The sequence below is a fragment of the Carassius auratus genome, unplaced genomic scaffold (genome assembly GCF_003368295.1).
Source record: "Carassius auratus strain Wakin unplaced genomic scaffold, ASM336829v1 scaf_tig00215810, whole genome shotgun sequence".
NCBI lineage: Eukaryota > Metazoa > Chordata > Actinopteri > Cypriniformes > Cyprinidae > Carassius > Carassius auratus.
In genome coordinates, this window is record NW_020528252.1 from 234,359 (window position 1) to 256,779 (window position 22,421).

The window sequence follows — 22,421 nt, forward strand, 5'->3', positions numbered from 1 at the left end:
AGATATCATCCTCTTTTGGAGTGCTTATCGAAGTAGTTTCGCTTTCACAATGAAACACACATTGTCTCCACAACATGGCGGCGGTGGTAACAACAATATTACAGTGAGATTAAAAGTACCTTCTTTCTTTGTGTGAACATTTTGCCAGTGTTATGCAAATGTTTCCACACAGTGACGTAGACGTGGGGGTGTGTTTAAGCAAGGCATTTTATGAAGGTGTGGGCAAGTCTTAACTTTTATAAAGAATATTTCTGTGGATTTGAGAGTTTAGTCTTTACAACTTTACAGATCTGCTTTATGCACCAAGAGCTTGTAACACTCCAAAGAGAAAGGAAAAAATTTAATATACATTAATTTTGGAGTGGGAGAAACTTTTCTACTTTCTTAGGCATTGTAAGTAGGTAAGATAAAATGTAAATACCAATTATTCTTTTCTGAAGCCAGTAGATTCCCTTCAGAGACAGCCACAAAAATGCACCGTGTTTTGACTGAAATGTGCAACGCTCAAATTTATTAAATGAAATCATAGCCTTTTGAAGATTAATCCAGCCATATCGTGATCCTTGCATGAGTTTTGGACAAATTTGTGTGTCTCATAGTATATATTTTCAAGCGTTTTTGGAGAGCTGTCTCGGTCGCTGTGCTGTTTGAACATCCCTGAGGATGACCTATCCACCAGAGAATGCATGCAGAGTCAGCCTCTTCTCAAATGAGCGCCATGTGGTTTTTCACCAATATCACTTCTTCAGTCAACAAAATGCATGCCTGACATTTTCCCCTTTGGTCCAGTAGAACTTGGCATTCAGATAAAACAGAGCTGGCTGCTTTGCAGTGCCTTACAGCCATGTTCCAAATGTTTTATTTGCCATTTATCCGCCAAGACGTGGCCACAGTTGTCATCTGCTGTGAAGCAAAAAACTTTTTTTTCGCTCATCTAATATTCACTATCATGATGAATCCTTAGGGCGAGGATGAATGAATAAGATATTGACATTTTGTGATACTCAGAAATTAAAAACTAAAAATATAATTATATAAATATAATATAAATATAAAATTAGCTGAAAAAGTACTCACCCTCGGGTCATTTGTTGAGTCTGAGAAATTTGGCATCACATCATTTGCTCACCATTGGCTCCTCTGCAGTGAATGGGTGCTATCAGAATGAGAAACACAGCTGAGAAAAACAATACAATAATCCATACAACTCCACTCCACCAATGTATTGTAAAACGAAAGACTGTTTCCAAGAAACAAATCCATTGTTAAGGCATTTTAAATTTAAACAGTCACTTATGGGCAAAATATTAGTCCATAATAAGACTTCCTCCTTTGAAAAAGTTGTTCTCTGTTACGTTACCCTTTTGTCCTCTATCATCAAAATCCAGAGACATATTTTTTTTTAGATTGGTTTTGTTTTAGATTGGTTTTGCCTGTAAACGGTGCTTGATCTGTGCATATTTCTCTCCTGATTCAGACAAGACAACTTTTGTTCATTGGGGAAAGCAATATTATGTATAAAGTGGTGATTGAATGTTTTAGCAAATTTTAGTTTTTGGGTGAACTGTTCCTTTAATCATTCAGACTTTTCAGACTGTTATGGTCTTGTGCGAGAATGCTTAAATATTCAGCGTAATTCTTTTTAGAACTAGTGAAGCAGAAGAAAACACTCAAAACACCATTGCCACTTGTCTCTCAATAGTACACAATGTTTTCACCCATGTTGGCCCCCTCATGCCTCAGTAGGTTGCTGTGAATGCCGGGTTTGTCGCCCGCAGTGTCTGCTCTCTGCTGCCACATTTTCTGAAATAATGAGAGGGCCTCTGCCTCTCACTTCTTCTTCTTGGGGTACGAGAACAGACCACCTTTGCTTTAGAGTGTTCCTCACACTGATTGCCTGAACCTCATGTTTTCATCCTGTTGCCTTGACCTTCAACCCATTTTCCGCCCTCCGTCAGGAGTGTGGCATTTTGACACAACTTGCCCTGTAGGAACGCACAAAGCAGCATGACCCGATATGTCTAGGTCAGATGAAGGCCACCAAGTCTGCCCTAAATATGCGTGTGTGTTTGGGAGCAAGAGAAAAGTAGCAGAGAACAGCGCCTGTGCGTGTGTTTTTGTGTAACTTCCATCCTACGTTTTGTATGCCGTACAATGGAGTGTTCCATCTTTTGTGAGTGCCTCTTCAGACTTCATGCCTATTGCACTGCTGACAGTTGTGCAGATCCATTTACTGATTTTATCCAGAGTGTCCTCTAGCCCTTTCATAAACACTGTGTAGCACACAGGAGCAAAGTAGGACTGAGGAAAAATGACCTACTGACAATTGACACTTTGGGAATGTCATGGGCATTGTTCTCATTTACAACGTGAGAATTAATATGATGGTGGTTAAGTAGAGATTTGTTTTTCTCTATTATTATTATTGTAAAATATAACATAAACTATTAAAACTTCTGACAATTGTCAGTTTAAAGTATATATAATATATAATATAGATTATTGTTATTATTAGCAAAATTTATATATATCATATTTTTTATAAAATCTAATATTTTTAATATAAATTTGCTAATGCTTGAGACATTGTTAATACTTGTATTTATCATTTTAAATATTTTAAATATTAATACTGTGGAAAAAATCCCCATACGCATAAGATACCTGTTGGGGTTTCGTCTACTAGCGCTGCATACAAATGTATATTCTAGCACATCTACTGGCGACATTTCCCAGACCGGACGAACACTATCACTCGAACTAAGATCTTTGGTGTTCCACTAACCCGCTGTGCAGCAGTAACAGACAGATTCCAGACAATGCCCGTGATTTTGCCAAGTGAGACATGTTCCTGGATCAACATCTTTTGTTGATCCTGGATCAACATTATTATAAAAAATATAGACTTAACCCAATCCCTACCCCTAAACCTCACCCTACCCATAATTTATTCCTAAAATCAGTGGGAAATTGTAGCTGATTAACAAGAATGTAGAAGCACCTAACCCTGATTTTAAGATATTTCCTGAAAAGTTATATCGCAATTCTGAGCTTTTCAAAGCTAAGTGAGTGTGGATCAAAACGTGGTCTGGTTAGTTGGTTCATATCTGTGTCTTATTTATAAAACTCTTTGAAATGCCAGATCTCACAATCATAGGGTTTCTCAAACTTGTTTTTATTTTTTGAACCAAGGACCCCTGTCACAAACCCCATAATGCATTTTTGAATATTTAGTAATGTAGGGGTTGTTTATTCTTGTAGTCAGTACTTTCATAGTGTATAATTGTCCATTAGATTAAGAAATAATTGAGGGAAAATATTTATTAGTGGGGGGAAAAGGTAAATTTAGTATTAAAGGTAGGGGTATTTTTTAAACATATCTATTATTGTTGTTTATTATTAATAAACTCACTACCTCCTAATTGAGCAACAAGTTGTGGGTGCGTCCCATTTGTACTGACCTGTGATCAGTTTGGCAAAAGCTATTAGAGTGAGTAATGCTGAGGTTTAATGATAGAGCTTTGATCAGCATTCAAAATAAAAAGGGCAACGCCTACTTCCAGGATCAGAGGATTGACCAATTGTGTGTCCAGGAGAATGTTATGCTGTTATCTGCTGACCTGTGCATTCACCCTCAGAGGCAACAGACTGAACAACATGGTTAGGATAAGGTTCACATACCTTGTTTAAAAACTATAAAAAATAAAATATGTTTTTAAAAGTGTGTTTTTGTGTGTGTGTGTGTGTGTGACATAAATTACCTGCATAGCCAATGTTCTTTCTGTGCAACTATATGCCTTATAGTTTTAAATTTAGCTTAATACAGCATGTTCTTACAAGCACTAGCATCATTTCAGTGAGTGTGCTGGCAGTGTTTCTCAAACATTCATGAGCTTCCATAACATATTCTGTGTGCCAGCTTTGCCCTTACACACTTATCACAAACTAGCTTCACCTATGAAGAAAGAGAGGAAAAAAGGTTTGCATGGATGAATAATTCACATATTTTACACCATCACAAGGGATATTTGCCCGTTAGAGAACTCTTGACTCCAATTAGGGACATTAGACAGGGATAACGATAAATAATGCCATCCTCAAAGTCATGTATTCACTGGCTGCACTGAGAATAATTACAGATAATGTAGTGATGTGTAGCCATGCATTGAATTTAAATAACTCCTGCGGTTGACCTTCCGCAAGTGTTGCTAATTTGCATGTAGTCCTTGGTTTCTTCCTAATGATACACTGCATTATGCTTGGGGAAACTGCTGTTGTTGTGTCTCATTCTGTTCCCTAGTTCGTGATGATGGGAATCAGTATATTTGGAACATGGATTTGGGTATTAGCAAGGGCCTTGATCTGTGAATGCCATTAATTATTTACTATTTTTTAACCAATAAAAACGGCAGCATTGTTTCCCTTTTATGCATGCAAGAGATGCATTTTAGAAAGAGAGCTAATAACAAAAAGTCTCTATTAAAGACTGAAAAACAAGGCTTTTCATACATTTACTTGTGTTTTGGAAATTTTTAGGAAGTGAACTTGTTGGTGCACAAATTATTTCAACTACGGGACAATCCTGAAATATGGTCTCCCCAAGACGTGCAGTTATTAGGGAGCTGATTAAGACTCACCCTGTGGCAATTGTGGAGCTACTTGTCATTTTAGTGACCAAACTTTAAAAAAAAATACTCTTAAAAAAATGTATTTCTGTCTCTCGTTTATTCATGGACGACAGCATGCAACGTTTACCCTGTAATTCATTCTGTTCAGCCGTACAATCAAGGTAGAGCAGATGCGATTCCACAAATCCCAAAAACAAAACACTATAGAGCTACAGTTTTATTTTAATGGCTACTCACGGGAGGACCCTGCAGGATGACAAAGTTAAACTCCTGCTGATAGGTTGCGTGCATCTGCCGTTGGCCCCACCGTAAGCAGGCACGCCGTTCAAGCCGCATTAGGCCAAGACAGATTGAGTCCAGGCAATGACCCAGAGCAGGTCGGGAGCACAGTATAGCGGGTGTTCTCAACCCTTAACTGGCCTTTAGAAATGTACATGCACACAGTTCGTGCCCCCTCCTGTCAGTCTCCATCGTGCTCCCCCTGCCTGACTCTCTCTCTTGCAGATCGCTGGCTGTCTGTGTCCTCTCACAACCTGGGCAAGCGTTCATGTTCCAGATATTAAATTACTCATGAAATATTTGCTTGTGCTCCAGGCTTCGCTGATGCCTGCACAGAACATTCCACTTAGCCCCTTTCCGGCTTCTCAGAGTTCTGGCGTGTGGCACCTCTCCTTGGAAAGTCAATTTTTCCCATTTGGAGCAGTGGCATTAAAGGAGTATTTCAGCTTGCATTAGCATCAAACCTCAAAATCTTGCCACCTCGTCTTCGGCACCCTCATTTTTTCTTAACTTCTAATCACAGCCACCTTCACACTTCAGATAAGATGCTTCCCTAAAACAAGACACTGGGGAGGTGACCTCCGCGTGATTCTGAAATGAAATCCTTCATGCTTCCGTGCACATGACAGCTCCGGAGAGTTCCAGCTCTGCTCGGTGAACCTGAACAATTCTTTAAAGACCCCAGCACATGAGAGCTGTAAGAGGGAACACATTCCGTTTCTAGAGCCTTTGTTTCATTAGAGCCCTCAAACCCAAACTCTGTATTTCTGTCACATTGTGTATGCCTGGGTGGTGAGTGAAGACCCTAGTGAAAAAAAAAAAAAAATCTATTTATTTTGTGCTATGCTACATTTACTTAAATACCTTACAGTTGTATTTCTGGTACACTAAAGTGGTATACTTAAAGTCTGCTAAATTGGAACAACTAATTTTTGTGCTTAATGCACTTTAATTTTTAGGAAGTAATGCTGAGATACTTAAATATAGATAAACTTAAGTATATTTGATTTATGCTAAAGTGGAGCGATTGCAAGAATACTTCAGGTACACTTTAAATATCTTGCATTTAAAAACTTATATTATACAGAGATCATACACTCCTTATTAATAGTGATGTTAAAACACATTTTAGGTTTAAAATTAAGATATGTGCATTATGCAATAAAGATATACTCCATATGTGACCCTGTATCACAAAACCAGTTTCATGTAGCTGGGTTATATTTTTAGCAATAGCAAAAAACAAAACACATTGTTTGGGTCAAAATAATCGATTTTTCTTTTATGCCAAAATCATTAGCAAGTAAAGATCATGTTCCATGAAGATATTTTGTAAATTTTCTACCGTTAATATCTCAAAACATAATTTTTTATTAGTAATATGCATTGCTAAGAATTCATTTGGACAAATTCAAAGGCAATTTTCTCAATATTTAGATTTTTTTGCACCCTCAGATTCCAGATTTTCAAATAGTTGTATCTCAGCTAAATATCGTCCAATCCTAGTAAACCATACATCAATGGAAAGCTTGTTTATTCAGTTTTTGGATGTTGTATACATGTCAGTTTCGAAAAAAATACATTTAAAACTGGTTTTGTGGTTCAGGGTCACAAAAAAGTTTAATTATGAGTTTAAATCATTAAGTCTTAAGTGATATGTCAATAAAGATGTTAATGGATTTGAAGTATATTTAGTATGAAATAAATGAAATTGGGAGGATAGTAAATAAATCAAAAGTTTGTTTTTTTATATTAATATATAATAATAATATTTTTTATCAGTCATACAGAATGGCATTTTTTAGCAAGCTTGTTTAATTTCCAAGGAACATATCATTTTAAAATGAACGCTGTCAAAAACTTTTTGTCATGTATGTTCTTCTTGTTGTAACATTAAAATCAAGTGGTTTTATTAAAGTAATTTAACAGAACTGAATCAACCCGACTACATTAGATTACACCAATGCATTACATTTTTTTCTGATCTATTGGTTAATTTCTAAATATATACTACTGGGTCAGTAAGATTTATTTTTTATTATTTTGGAAAAAAGTTTCTTATGCTCACCAAGGCTGCATGTATGATACACTAAAAAAAATACAGTTAAAATATTATGACAAATTGTTACAATTTAAAATAACAATTTTTATTAAAAAAAATTTTTATTTTATGTCATTTATTCCTGTGATGGCAGAGCTGAATTTTCAGCAGCCATTCATCTATTATTCAGTGTCACATGATTCTTCAGAAATCATTCTAATATACTGATTTGATGCTCAAGAAACATTTTCTATTATCAGTGTTGAAAACATTAACATTAAGTGCTGCTTAATACATTTTTCTTTGATGAATATATAAAGTTCAAAAGAACAACATTTATTTGAAATAGAAATTTGTCACTAAGAAAGTATTAATTTCAAAAATATATAAACAAAAATAAAATAATAAAAAAAACAACAATCCTAAACCTTTGAACAGTATGTATATCAGTCGTTGTGGTGTATTTAATTATGCATTCTAATTTTCATTTTAGATTACCTTTGCCCTAGAGTCATCTATCAGTGGTTTATTAATCTTTAAAAAATTCTAATATTTTAAGTGTAAATAATTTTAAGCAAATCTCAAAATGAATATTCATTTTTTCATAGTGTACATTATGATCTTGTGATGCCTAATTTTGCTTACAGCATTAACAATGATTGATTTTTGTGTTTTTTCATATTTACATTTTTTTTAATCAGCTATAAATGTAATATAAATTACAGAAATGAAATCTTGGTACAAAGACATTGAATGTATTTTTTTCTTTAGTTTAGTTGTTATTAGCACTGAAAATATATCTGGACTCTGACAGTAATGAAAGTGTTCCTGTATTTTGACTTGACACCAAGGTCATGGGATCATTTCCCAAAGAAAACATCCTTAATAAAATATACCTTGAATGCAAGTTAGTTTGGCAGACACTTTTCCAGACGTAAGTGTGGTATAAACAGCTGTTTAACAGGTTTCCAAGACATACTTAGAGGGAAAAAAAATATTCAGATGGGATGTCAAATGTTAAATATTCTGAATGACATATCTCTAAATCTTGCCAAACAATACGACTGAACTGATGGTCTCCGGAGGCAGCTACTTTGATTATGTGTGAAAAATCAAATTACTGCTAATGACAAAATCAGATTAGTTTAGTTCTGCAGCTGCAGGGTTTTACCTCCCATCTGAAAACTATGAGTTCTCCATGTCTGGTTTTGGAATATTACTTCTGATTGCTTCCTCCTTCTATAGCTCGGCACTGAGGCTAAATGGGGTCTCAGTGCTCAGAGTTCTCTGCAGACCTCGTCACTTGCCAAGACATTTGTCGAGACATTCACATCTGTCTATTAAAAACTGCTGTGTGGCTGCCCTCTCTCTTTGTTTCTATATTTCCGTTTGGTACTCGTTCACTGGAAAAGGTGACCCATGATTATTACCAGCTCATTTATTAAATCTCCAACCAGAGGACAGTGATATGAGGCATAGCTGGAGTATTCTTTAAGCTGGTGTTTTGAGCTTAGGGCTGCCTTCTTCATCTGAACTTCGAGTGCAAGGCGAGTAGATTCAACCGATGTATATTTTATTGCTCAGAAATGGAAAGCATAGCTTCTTTACATGAACCCGAGTCCTAATCATTGACCTTTTCAACTTATATGTGGCACTTTAATTTGCTTTGAATTTTTAACATCTGCTCATTTCTAGGAGCTTTTTTTTCTTCTTTTTTCTACAGATTGCTTTTGGATTAGTGGACGCATCTTTATATAACCAAGTAGATGTGATTATAGTGTGTGTGTGTGTGTGTGTGTGTGTGTGTGTGTGTGTGCGCGCATTGTGTGGTGACAACTAACTGTTTCCACCAGTTTGTCCCCCTCGGAAAAAATTATATTCTTTTTATAAACAAATCAAAGACATTTTCAGATGCAGACCGTAGACCATAAAACATGGGCTAATGTTTCAACTTATATAAAAACAGTTCTTAAAAAAAAAATTCTCTGCCATCTTCAAATAAAATCAGCCCCTCCGGTGGTTGTATCTTCTCTGTTGTGCCGTCCAAAGACATGAGAGAAATAAATCATTCTTACTGTTCCCCTGCTGATCTGGTCATCCTCCGTTACTCTGAACAGTCAACCAGTAACCAGAAAAACTAAGAAGCCTTTAATAAAAAATTACAAATAATATAAACACTCTAGATAAAGGCGCATTATAAGGACACATGTATGCAGATTATCTATATACACATGTACTCTGGGCTATTATTATTATTTTTTTTCACAAACTCAAATAAGTTTTATCGCAAAAATAAATAAAGTAATAATAAATAAATAAATAAAAGGTATCTGTCTATATGTAAATCTGTACCAAATATGTAAATGTTCTCAACATAAGATAATCACGTACTTTTTAATTTTTCTTTATGGGGGGACAAAAATAAGGTTAATGTAGGTATTGTGTAAGTGTTTTTAAAGTATGTTTGTCTAGATGTTAAGATCATTTTTCTTTTTTATTATTATTACAATTTAAGTGAACCATTTCTATTTCATATTTTTTTTCAAATTTATGAAATTAATTCATTCCTGTTGTTGGAAAGCTGAATTTTAAGCAGTCATTACGCCAGTCTTCAGTTACATGATCCTTCAGAAATCATTTTAATACGCCGATTTGCTGCACAAGAAATATTTAATATTATTCTAAATGTTGAAAATAGATGCTCAATAGTTTATTTCCAAACCATGATACACTTTTTTCCCCCTCAGGGTTCTTTGAATAGAAAGTTCAAAAGAAAAGCATTTCTTCAAAATATAAATCTTTTGTAGCATTATAAATGTCACTGTTATTTTAATGCATGCTTTTAGGCAAACAAAGGTTTTGCCATACGGAACAGCTCTATCATTAACAATGAGAGCCTGGCAAATGCTAAGAAGCACAGAATATGGCTGCCCATCTGTCAGCAATCACTGTGATCTTGCTTTGTGCCAGTTTGTTGCACCCTGAACATCTTATTTTACTCTAGATCTTACTTCCACAGAATGTCAGAACCAGAGGGCTGCAGATGGGCCAAACTGAGAAATTAGAGTCCAAAAGACTCCCTTTAGGTCTGCATATGTCTGCTTGAGTACCAGCCGTGGGTTCGCAAATGTATACACACAAAAGAAAGATTAACAGACGGCTTTGTAGTTCCACAGTTGGAATGCAGGCAAAATTTGATTGATTGATTGATTGATTCTGCCTTCTGTTCAGATGTTTGTCACCACAGCAACAAACAGATTCAGTATTCGGCATATTATTGATCATTCAGCTTGCTCATCTGATGTTAGTGAAACCATTGATTTGTCATTTGTCAATATGTATCCGCTGGGATTTTAATGATTTAATCGTTTCAAAGACAGGCAAATAAAAAAACAAGTGTTTACTCCAATACTAGATTCCCTTGTGTGTATTGTTTTCATAAACTCACATTAATGTGGCCCTGTCCAGCGAGATAAGTCTGGGTGTAAGCCAGCTTTTATAGTGTAATTTATAACCCTGAGTCAAGTCAGATTAGTCCTGATTGGATCGTCTGTGCCATATGTGACCTACAATCTGTACTCTGGTTGTATTGGCAGGCTGAAGGGGTCAGCAAACTCCCTGGGCAAAGGTTGTCATGGGAACGACCCCTGGATCCTTCAGTCTGCTATTTGGTGTCCCCCGCTCATCTTGAGGCAGAATGATCCACATTCTTGTATGTCACTCTTATATTCTTCTGCTCTATTTCCCAGCTCAGCTTCTCTGCACAAAATAATACACACAGTCGCTTATATACACACACAAAACCATATTTGTAAAGTATATGTATATATTCAAGGAAAGTATGACTCTTATAGTTAAGTTCTGTTTGTCTCTGTTTGCCTGACAAACATTGTTAATATTTCAGTCTATAAAGGATGCAGAACCAGAAATTGTATTAAAGTAAATAGTAAAATATTTTATTTGAATGCGTTTTTAATAGTACTAAGCAAACAACTGAGTAGATGCATAATGTTGTGCATAAGTACTTTATTGGCACAATTGACAATACTGGCAAAGCATCAGTGCATCAAAGGACAGAAAAAAAAATATTACAAGAAAAATAATTCTATATTTTTATGCATTACAAAAAATATAGTAAAACTGTAGTTTTACAGTTCGAATTTCTATAATACAGAAAATTTGGGGGGGAATGGCAAGTAATTTTGATCAATAAAGTTACTAATTTACACAAATATATTATGAATTTTAAAAATAATGTGGTGGTAGTATAAGTTAGTAATAAGGAATAGTAATTTTCAAGAATCGGCTTAAAACACATCTCTTCCATCTTTATTTGACCCTCTTTAGCAATGAAACTTTAACACTCACTGTTCTAATTCTATTCTTAAAAAAATCTAACTACCTGTCTAATCTTTTTTTATTCTATTTTCTTTTAATTTATTATGCAATTGTATATGTATGTGTGTGTGTATGTGCAAAGACCTCTAACTAGCTTGCTCTATTATTTTTTATTTTTTATTTTTTTTTTATTCTATCTGTTTTCTTTTTATTTATTATATTATTTAAAATCCCATGCTACTAGTACTGTGTTAACCTAACTGAGACTTGTTATAGCACTTATATATCATTGCTTTTTTTTGTTGTTTTTGATTGCTTCCACTGTCTTCATCTGTAAGTCGCTTTGGATAAAAGCGTTTGCTAAATGAATAAATGTAATGTAAATGTAATTTAATTTATATTCATATGATTGTGTCTATATTCAAATGTTTTTTATTCCATTATTATTAAAACACAAAGTTATTCTTCTAGACTAATTTATCCTAAAAATAGCTGGGAAGGAAGTGTGTTAGTGCCTTTGGAAATGTAATAGGTTACAGATTACTAAAACTCTATTTGAAATGTTATGTTTTCATCCATTAATCATTTTCAAAATACTATCGCCATTGAAGGTTTTCAATGTTGAACTTGAGGAAGCTTCAGTATACAGCTAAGCCTACAGTTAACTGTAATATATATTATATTATGTATGTATAAATATATATATATATATATATATATATATATATATATATATATATATATATATATATATATATATATATTCACACACACACACACACAAATTCAGTCGATGGTAATATAAGTTATGGAAATTTCTGTTCATTTTAAATAATTTATTTACCCAAACATACTACATACGTTTTCCATTGTTTAAACACTTAAGAACTTTGAAAAGAAAAATCATTACATTTTTTTTCTTTTAATTAAAAAAAAAAGATTTAATAAAATAAATGAGTAACTTCAACAACAAAAAGTTTCATAAATAATTTTGAAGCATGAACATTTGAAGGGTTATTAAATCCTGAAAATTGAGAAAATCAGGAGAATAATTCACATCTCGGCACCACCTAAACACCTTGAAATTATTCAGAAAATGCAGCTGCCGTGGTTTTAAAGGGGCCAGTCTCTGCCTTGGCCATAACACTGTCATCCCCTTCCATTAATAAAACATCCGCAGAGAGCTCCCTAGCACAACGCTGTATTTCTTTACAGTCAATGTGGTACCAGTAAGAAATGGGTGCACCCAGCCGCACTCTGACCACAAAGCAGTCATTAAAAATGAGTGTTCCACATGCCTGATGGTAAATCAGGAAAGAATCTTCTAGATGTAGTGCAGTAATAATCTCCTGAAGAACAACAACACAGAATGAATAGTTACTGAATTTGCAGAGAGTTAGTATACCAAGAGTTAGGAATCTGTTTGAAAGCTGTGCGCTCTTGTATTAGCAAAGTTTGACTGACACATGGAAGGTTTCATCTTTTAGTTCACTGTGCTGCTTCACCATTTGTATTTATTTGTACGTATTTAGCTTGATAAACGACCCAGAAATAAAAACATTGCAGTTGCATGACAATTTCTACAGTAATAGTAATAAAATTCCACCTTTAATTTATTTGATGTTTTGTTATTAAAAAAAAAAAAGTTTTGTTCTTCATCTGCATCCAAATTAAATTAGATGTGGCCACTTTTCCCATGATATCCTGGACAGAGAAACATGCTTGTGTTTTAAACAAGGCCACTTAGTCTACAATTTAACATAAGATTTTAAATTCTGCAACCATTTGATGCTTTTAAAGAACAGTATTATAAATGTTCATTGAATTTTTTTTGTCAGACCATGAGTTAGAGAATTAGGGTTAATGGGAATTATCAGTGTAATTTTTCCAATCTTTCTTAGCTTTTAACAGAGTAATCTGCTTCAAATGAAAATATGAGGAGCTTGAAGCGTCCTCCACAAAATCAACATATGCTTCGGCTTTTCACTGAAACAAACGCACATGTTTTGTCTAGAGTTACATAAGGCATTTGACATGCGCACACAGGTGCACACGAGAAAATCTCCTTCTTGGGATTATATTTTTTGGCTACGAGAAATCTGACAGGACGCACAGGAGCTTTGCAAGGGAATTCTGGATGATCTGCATTTGGAAAGTGAACAAAGCTGTGGACAGGGAGCCTGTGCTCCGTGTGGCTAATGAAAGCCACTCTTCGTTCGGGCTGTATACATTACGTCCACCGGCATAGCTGCTAGAGCAATCATTGCTTTATTATGAAGAAAGCTGTATCAATTAGAGTAAGGTCTTTGTGGTGTTCATGTGGCCTAGACGACATGACATATGATTGATGACAAACGTTGAAACGTGCCTTTTGCCTTTCTATGACTGTCATTTGAATCATTTTAGCACAGGCTATGTTTTTCCGTAACAGACCTAGATACATTTTGGTGATAAAACCCCTGTCCTGGATTGCAGTGGCTGATTTGTGAGGTTTGGGTCTCCGGGACATTTTAACACGGGCATTCCTCCCTCATAAATGGATAAAGATGCAATGCTACACGGTGACTGAGCACTTCAACAAAGCATTCTTGCGACATTACAAACCAAACGTGATGTACAGTAATGAGAAATGGCTAAAACTTACTTATAGGGATGACTTTGCTCCAATCTTTGATCTCACACAGATAGCTTTACTGCATTTTTTCCTTCGTCTTTTATTGTAACTCCGTTCATATAAGTTGCACTTCGCATGGTAATAATTCTCCATAAGTTAATTAAAATGGGACAGGACTTTTGGCCTTATGATTAAATCAGCACAGCCTAATTGAGGTTAAATTCACATTTTGGCAGCGAGTCACTGAAACGCTAATAGGATGACTTAAATGAATAGGATAAGCAGTAACTAAACCTGACCACATGGGAAGTACCGAGAGCTGGCGTTGTATATCAATGGGTTTGATTATTGTGCTCAGTCGAAAGAATTGAATTCATTAACATTCAAATTTGCACATTATATTCAGCCCCTATCGCCGGAAAGGCTCATTTATCACATTAAAATAGGGGAAAAAAGATGTAAACCACAAAAGAAACCCCAGGTGGAATATGCCTCGTGTCAAGCCCAAGTTTAATTTTAAGTCTTGAATGTGAAGTGGCGGTATGAAAGCCTTATCTTTTCTCTCTGACCTGTGAGACAGCGTCCCTCGAGGGTTTATTCACATCTGAAGAGTCTTCTCAGATTATAGAGCAGCCAGGATCTGACACAAAGGTCAGAGATCAAGCACACATACTTTACAGACAGCAAAGCACTTTAAAGCCTACCTTCATTAAATTCTGCAGACAGCCATGCCAATAACAAAATAAGGGTGGCTTGAACGTAATCTAAAAGGTTGTTTAATGGTTTTGTTTTCGATACGATAGAAGGAGAACATTGATTCTGAACTTAAAATGTGGGATTTTGCATACAGGTATGTGTGTCATGGCTGAAAATAATTGATTTAAAGTTCATTGTCGAGGCATGATACATGAGTAGCCTACTTGAGATGACTTAGTTTTTTTCTCCATAAAGTGTTTTTCTTCTTCTTCTTAAATCCAGCTTGAATAAATAATAACGTTATTTACTTTTACCTAAATTTTGATTAATTATTTAAGATATTTAATAAAGGTTATAGGTTATCTTTTAGACTACATCTGATAAACTAGAGAGTCAAGAATGAAAATGAAGGAAAAGTGTAAACTCCCCACCCCTAGGTGGCACTGTTGAAGCAATCTTTATTTTTCAGCGGCTTCAAGGTCACACATGAAGTATTTTATCAGATTCTGTTTATTTGAATAATTTGTTAAACTTTTGGGCCCAACCTTCAGCATTATCGTTTATTTATTTATTTATTTATTTATTAATTTTCTGATCTGTAATTAGCAAAATATATGCCAAAAAATGCAAAACTGAACTTGAATTTGGTTTGAAAACCAAAGCAAATTTAAATTATATATTGTTGTGTATATATTATGCTTTTGTATTGATTGTATGTTCTACGGTTTACTTTTTATGATGAAATGTGTGTAATATACTTTTGGAAAGAAAAATAAAAATTCAATTGAAATATTATGGTTGTGTTTAAATGTTGATACTAATTTATTTTTATTTATTTGTTAATTTATTTTTTATACATGGTTTTTCATTAAAACAAACAAACAAAAAAAAAACAAAAAAAAAAAAACAAAAAAAAAAAAACAATGAAGTGCAGAGCCAACAGAAAACATCTAGCTATGAACATTATGTGTTTATGCATGAGACAGTACAAAAACTTAAAGTTTAAACAGTATAAATAAATTAGGCAATTTCTTTTTTAATATAAAACCAATCCTTGATTGGATTTTAATGTTCTTATGCAATTTAAATGTTATAATATGGGTTTAAAAAATGAGCTGGCAAAATGAATCCTCTAGAGACTGCGTACACACACGGTAGTTTTCCCTTTGATGTACTGTGATATTAGAGAATGGTATCAATTCACAATACACATTATTTTCCATACGGGAAGTGATAAAAATAATTTAAAACATTTCTTGCTTGATATTCCAGCAGACATAAGTCAAAGTATTAAAGTCCAGTCTCCCATGGTTAGTGTAGTTTTATATCCTTTGATATTTTTCCTTAGACTGACTGGTATTTTCAAGTAAAATACTACCAGTTCTTTATATTACAATAACAGCTTTCTTCCATGAGAGCACAGACTAACATAATGCAGATTCCAAATTCAATAACAGGGAACAGAATAACTTATTCCCGTCATTGCCCGCAAGACTTGGGTTATTTACAGACACCTTATAAGTCGATATCTGCATTCTGATATATTGTGATCCCCTAAGTTTGACCATGATTTACTTGGCCAAATTCTGTGACCTCGTAGGGAATGGTTAAAGCAGTGTCAGCTGCCATTAATCTCAGATTTGTTCCCCATGCCCAGCTACTGTCACTTATAACAACACATTTCATTCCATCTGTGTAGAAAATCAGCCCGTGGGCTTCTCTGAAGTTTACCTTCTGCCTGTGAGCCAGTGAGTTTTTTTGTTATTAATGCTTATCATTATTTGACACCACCAGCTGCTGAGACAGAAAATCAGTAGTACTGTATATTGCTTTAAGGAATATTTCAAAATTCTGTTTGTGGCTTGGCACACAATTGCACTTAACTTCAACTGTCGCTTCTTACAAATTACCGCTGACAGGTCAAAAAGCTTATCCATTAACAATGTGTTTCAGGGATTGTATTCTGCTGCTTTTTTTTTCTTCACATACCTGCAACTGTCATTTCTTAATGTACCGATAAAACTGCTCGAAGGGGACGTGCTTTAAAGTGAGTGGAGGTAATTAATCAAAGCTTGTTTTCAGGCCACATTCTTACTTTAGGGTAAATCCACTTGGGAAATAGATTTAACAACAAAGCAAAAGTGAGATTTCTGTGCTATTACTTTTTTGTAAAGATCAATTTACTGAGACACCAGTGAGAAATAGATTTTACTGTTGTCACAGAGATCTGTTATTTCAATAATTTATCGGAAAACTAATATTTGTTGGAAATGGAACATAGTTTAAGAAAAATAAAATATTTGCCTGATAGTACAGTACTTATTTTTTTCCCTCAAGATTTTCTTTTCAAACTCATAAAAAACCCCACCAGTGCTTGCCAGTAGTAAATATCACAACCAGCACTATTCTTATAGTGACCTTTTTAATTAATTTAATTTTTTATTATTATAATTATTATTACTATTACTTTATTTAACAGACTCTGAAAACTACTTATTTAAGCCAGGCATTCTGTATAGTGATTTGAAGATGTGTAACAGCACACCGCTATGTGTAGTACAACCAGCTGGGATCAGATAACTCTACCTCCAGATTTTTGAGAGATTTTCAAGAGTCAACTGAGCTGTAGGGAAGAAAAAAAAAAAAAGCCTTACATACCAGAGAGCACAGGTCTTTTTCTCTCTTTCTTTCTTTCTTTCTTTCTTTCTTTCTTTCTTTCTTTCTTTCTACACAAAATCTGCTATTGTGTTACAGTATACTATATTATTAAATTGCAAATGAATTTAGTGAAGCGAGTAGAAAAGTATGAACAGATGCCGTGATTATTTTATTCACATAACAAATATAACCTCCATATCTTGCCAGAACACTGTTTTCTCTGAAATAAGGGATTGGAAAATAACATCATTCTTCCATCACAAGGTTAGTGTTCACTGGCGGGAAATTTAAATTCATGCTAAAAATGTCTTGTTTGAACAAATGCAAGTGACCTACAATGTCTAAAGTCTGTGTTTTTACCCTTTTAAGGGACAAATTAATTTACATTATTATATTTATTATATTATTTTGTAGAACTAGTTTACAAACATTAGAAATAAAAAATGTAGGATTGTATTTTTGGATTAAAAAATAGATTTTTTTTTTTCTGCTGTACTTTTATCAGCTTAGTCTGACTGACCTTTTACACTGCACTTTAGTTGTTATAGGCACATACACAAACACACTGGAAATACTGTTGGACACACACATTGTTAAAATTGCAAATGAGGCCTAGTGAGTCTGTCACAGCTGCTAGACACCTTGTATCTCATTCTGCTCTCATTGATTTACACATAAAACATCTGTGTCCCTAAAACTAAGGTCCAAATGCCCATATTGCCAGACAATTATTTTTGTACATTAAAAGTGGTTTCTATATTTAAACATGTGTGTGTGTGTATATATATATATATATATACATATATATACACATATATATATTTTTTTTTCACACATTATTAAGCAATTTAATAGAATAAATACGCTAGAAACTATTATTAAAAACGCATAATGACCTACGCTTCCTGGCATTTAATTACTTATCCCCATCGTTTCACAGTAATTTTAAAAGCCATCTTACCTTTCCTTTTTAATGAAGAATGTTGTAAACAGAAAAAAACGAAGGCGACAGACTATTCCGTTACCATTAAAGCAGTAGTACTTTTCAGTTATTCTTTTTAAATCTTTATGCATCATATAACAGTCAGTCTAAATTCACACCTACCCTGTATTCCCAATTGTCACAATCTTCTACCGAGCATCCGCTGATAAGGCTGAATAGTTACGCTCTTGCATTGATTGACAGGTGGGACGGAATACATTTGTGCTTTCGGGTTGGTTGGCTTCACGCCTTTATAGTCTGTCCGACGGGAATCGACTTGGGTCGATTCTTATGAATGAAATAATCTTTAAAAGGCTGTTTCTAATTTATAAAGCGACTTTTCTGATACACATTGACTCTCTAGCTGATCTCAAGCGGCGCTCCTAACCACCGTCCCCCCTCGTCTGACTCCTTTGGTCTCGTCCAAACTCGCTTAGGATTTTAGTGTGTTTATGGCATCGTATTCATTCAACGGAAGGCAGAAGTCTGCCGGTCTACGCCAGGCCTCTTATATAAATGGCTTTCAGAGCTCATTTTATTTGAATGTCTGGACTTTATATAATTTCATCCCTAAGAAACCAATTATGGATATCCTATGGATTTTATGGACACTACCCTCGGTCCTGGCTATTGAAGGTAAGATGTTTCTCCCCTTGTTTAGCGAGTCCAGCATCTTTGCCGACAAACTGAGAGTTTACGGTCACGGAACGTTAGTTTTGAATGTCATCCAAGAAATAAGATACCAAACCATTTCCCCCGATTAATGAATGTAGAATGAAACTCGGAAAAAAAAAAGACTTTTTTTAACGGTTAATTTACATTATCCCTGACAGGAACGTATTCCTTTGATAGGGATTGTTCTGTCAGGCAAACTATATTGTAAAATCTTCACAGGTGGCTTAAAAACGAATTTATTTGGTGATTTATTTGGTGAGCATCTGATTAATTACTTTACAGGTTGGAAAAATAATATATTTATAATCTTTAAGTATACAACAGGAGCATTAAAACGGTTATTTTTATCCCACGCGCTGCTTGCGCGAACCATGCACGAGATTCGCGCCCCTTATTTGTACAGTCATTTCAGAGGTGAAATATTACACCGAAACCCCTTCTATAGATACACAAATCTTATTTTCTCCATTAATATTTCGTAATATTCACGTGTTGTTTTAAGCTGGTGTGCGGCGGGTATTCAGAGCTAAAATGGTGATGCTGGACTCAGCATGTTGGACAATGAAACCGGTTTTCAGTGAGCATACAATTACAAAACAACCAAATACTGTTTTTTATCATCATTCGCTGACTACACTTTCAGACCCCGGCAGTTTGAAGTGTCTGTGTCCAGTGAATTATGCTCAATTAATTTTAAGAAGGCATTGCTGGTATAACAGGAACCTCTTTTGGCTTTAGTTCTCAACTAAATATACTTGGGTGTATTGTCATGTAATTGATTAATATAGGGAAACACACACCTGTACATTTGGCCTGGAAATTCTAAAAGCAGGTGATTTTATTTATTTACGTAATTTGGATTGAGGTTTTATAAGGTATTTAGTACAAAACAGTAAGGCAGTTATAACAGTGCGGTGTGGTGATAATAATTAAAAATGTACAATACAATTAACACCATTTTTTTTTTTTTTTTTTTTTTACATTTAAGTTTGACATTTACATTTCAGATATTTTTTAATATATTAATTATGTCACTTGAATAAAGGGGCTATTTTTTATTGTATTTTTACCAGAGACTTGCCAAAAATGTGGAAATATTTACACGCCTAATTTAATTTAAATTTAAATATGTTTTTTAATAATACGTAATACGGAAAGTAATTGTAATTCAAATATTAAGCTGGAGCTTTTAATGAAGGAACTAAAGTAATTAAAAATATATACAAATTCATATTGAGTGCTTATGGTCATGGAAAACTGTTTGACCTTTTTATACAATATAGATGTATACATTTGCATTACAATATTTTTGTCTTTTACATATATCTATATATATATATATATATATATATATATATATATATATATATATATATATATATATATATATATATATATATATATATATATATATATATATACATATAATATTTATTGGTATATGTATCTATGTAGTATTAGTTGTAATGCTTTTTTTCTCCATTTTCCTTAAGGATCACTTATCACAAACTCTGGAGTGATAGGTCGTTACACATTCTTCCTCTGACTATCACCATAGTTTTTCAGCCAATGGTGTTAAAGCATATCATGCTTAAAAAAAAAAGAAAAAAAAAAGAAAAAAAATTAAGAGAGTTGAAAAATAGGTCAATGCTTCCTAGACCTTAAATACAAAGTGATGGCGGGCAGTAGCGGAGATGGGTTGGTGAGATCTGACATAATCTTAAAGCCTTATACAACAGAATTTTTATTCTCCTCGCTAAGTGTATAAATTCTCAAGTAATTTTCTAGTTGTTTTATTTCAGTTGTGGTATGTTAACTCTTGCTGTTAGTTATCTTTTGTTTAATTTATGTGTACTTGTCTGTGTGAAAAATCATTGGTATAGTTAAAATCAGTTGTATGACCATCATAGTGACACTCAAGATATAAGATTCTGTTTCTCTTAAGTCTGAGTCTCCTTTAGTGTAAGAATAAAGTGCATCATGTGCTTTTTTTTAAGGACAAGCATGATTTGCATTTGTGAATTTAGACAGGTTTTCCCAATTGGTGACCACTGAATATGTTCAGCTCTTCATTGCATTTTTAAATCAAATGATGCTGCCAGTCAAGGGACTTTTGCTTAGTATGTCAGATTTCATTATGCAGTGGTTTGAAATTACAGTGTAATTTTAAAATTAGTTTTTGTGCCTGTGGCTCCTCAGCGATGTTTCATTTCTCTGTTTCAAAGTTGTCTGATTGTGCGTTTTTCTTTTCCTTTTTTTGTTCTCTTTTAGCTTTTCCACTTTGCATCAGTTGGTTAATCATACAATGTGATGTATAGGATTTTAAACTATTATACTTATATAATTACATTTTACTATAGCTGCTGGATTTGCATTGTGATTTACAAATCACAAGTAAATGTTTGATGATTTTAAAAGTTTATTATGCACCTTATCTATAAGGCCATGACCGAGTTGCATTTGATCTACGATGTCACAGTTGGCATCTATTGTAAGTAGGACACCAGTCGTTCAAAAGATTCCTAGCTATTTCAATATTCCCAGCATGCATTCCACTTTGCTGTCATAATGTCATGATACAATGTGACTTTTCTCTCATCTTGAAACGTCCCATATGCAGCTGTGTCTTTTCCCATACTGTATACAAATATCTTAACGCTGATTATATATTGAGTGAAGGAAATGTTCAGACGTTTGTCTTTTGCAGATAATATCTATCCTTGTGTTGTTCAAGGGTAAAAATAGCTTGTACAGCTGGTTTAAATAAGAGCTTTGATGATAATCTAGTACCACAATTCTATTTTCACGACTTGTGTGTGTGTGTGTGTGTGTGTGTGTGTATATAGTTTATCGCTGTAAAGTTGTTAAAATATTCAATTTGATCATACCAGGGCTTACCTTTTTCAACAAGGAGCGCATAAAAAAAGAAAATAAGGAGTACAATGCAAATTTTTCAAATGATGTGTTTTAGCTTAATAAGAGGATATAAGGAGACATTTACTAACACAATTATCTAATTTATCAGAATACAAAAAGTACACAAGGTTTTTAAATAATTTTAATTGAATAATTAATAAATGAATAATAAAATTTAATGGCTAATTATGTAACTACTTTTGCCCTATTAAATTGTATGTGACAGTATAAAATTTTCACAATAGTCATTGAAGCTTTTATCACGGTACTGTATATGAGTTTATCACAATATACAATTTAGTGAATAAAAACAGTGCTGTCCTCATAAAAGGTTAAATAACTTTATTTAAGATATTTTACAAAAACATTTTTTTTATTAATAGTTGAAATTAATATGAACTAAGATTAATAAATGCATTATTGTTAATTCATGTTAACTCATGTAGTTGACTAATGTTAATGGAACCTGTTAAGTGTTACAAACAATAATACCAAATCAGTCAATATATACGTAGGCTGTGTTTAGGTTAGATTCAAAATTCAGCAATCATATGAGCCTGTATCGCAGTTTTTCCATTAATAAATTGAAGAAAT

General features: G+C 33.8%; 1 protein-coding gene across 2 annotated transcripts in view; it reads left to right on the top strand.

Moving 5' to 3' along the window:
* The first annotated feature begins 18,752 nt into the window (after positions 1–18,752).
* Positions 18,753–22,421, top strand: part of LOC113095944 (ephrin type-B receptor 2-like) — a 141,315-nt gene continuing 137,646 nt past the window's right edge. For both annotated transcript variants that reach the window (XM_026261304.1, XM_026261305.1), the window contains exon 1: positions 18,753–18,872. In XM_026261304.1, the coding sequence (XP_026117089.1) occupies positions 18,821–18,872 (52 nt within the window). In that variant the 5' untranslated portion in view covers positions 18,753–18,820. The remainder of the gene's footprint in view (positions 18,873–22,421) is intronic.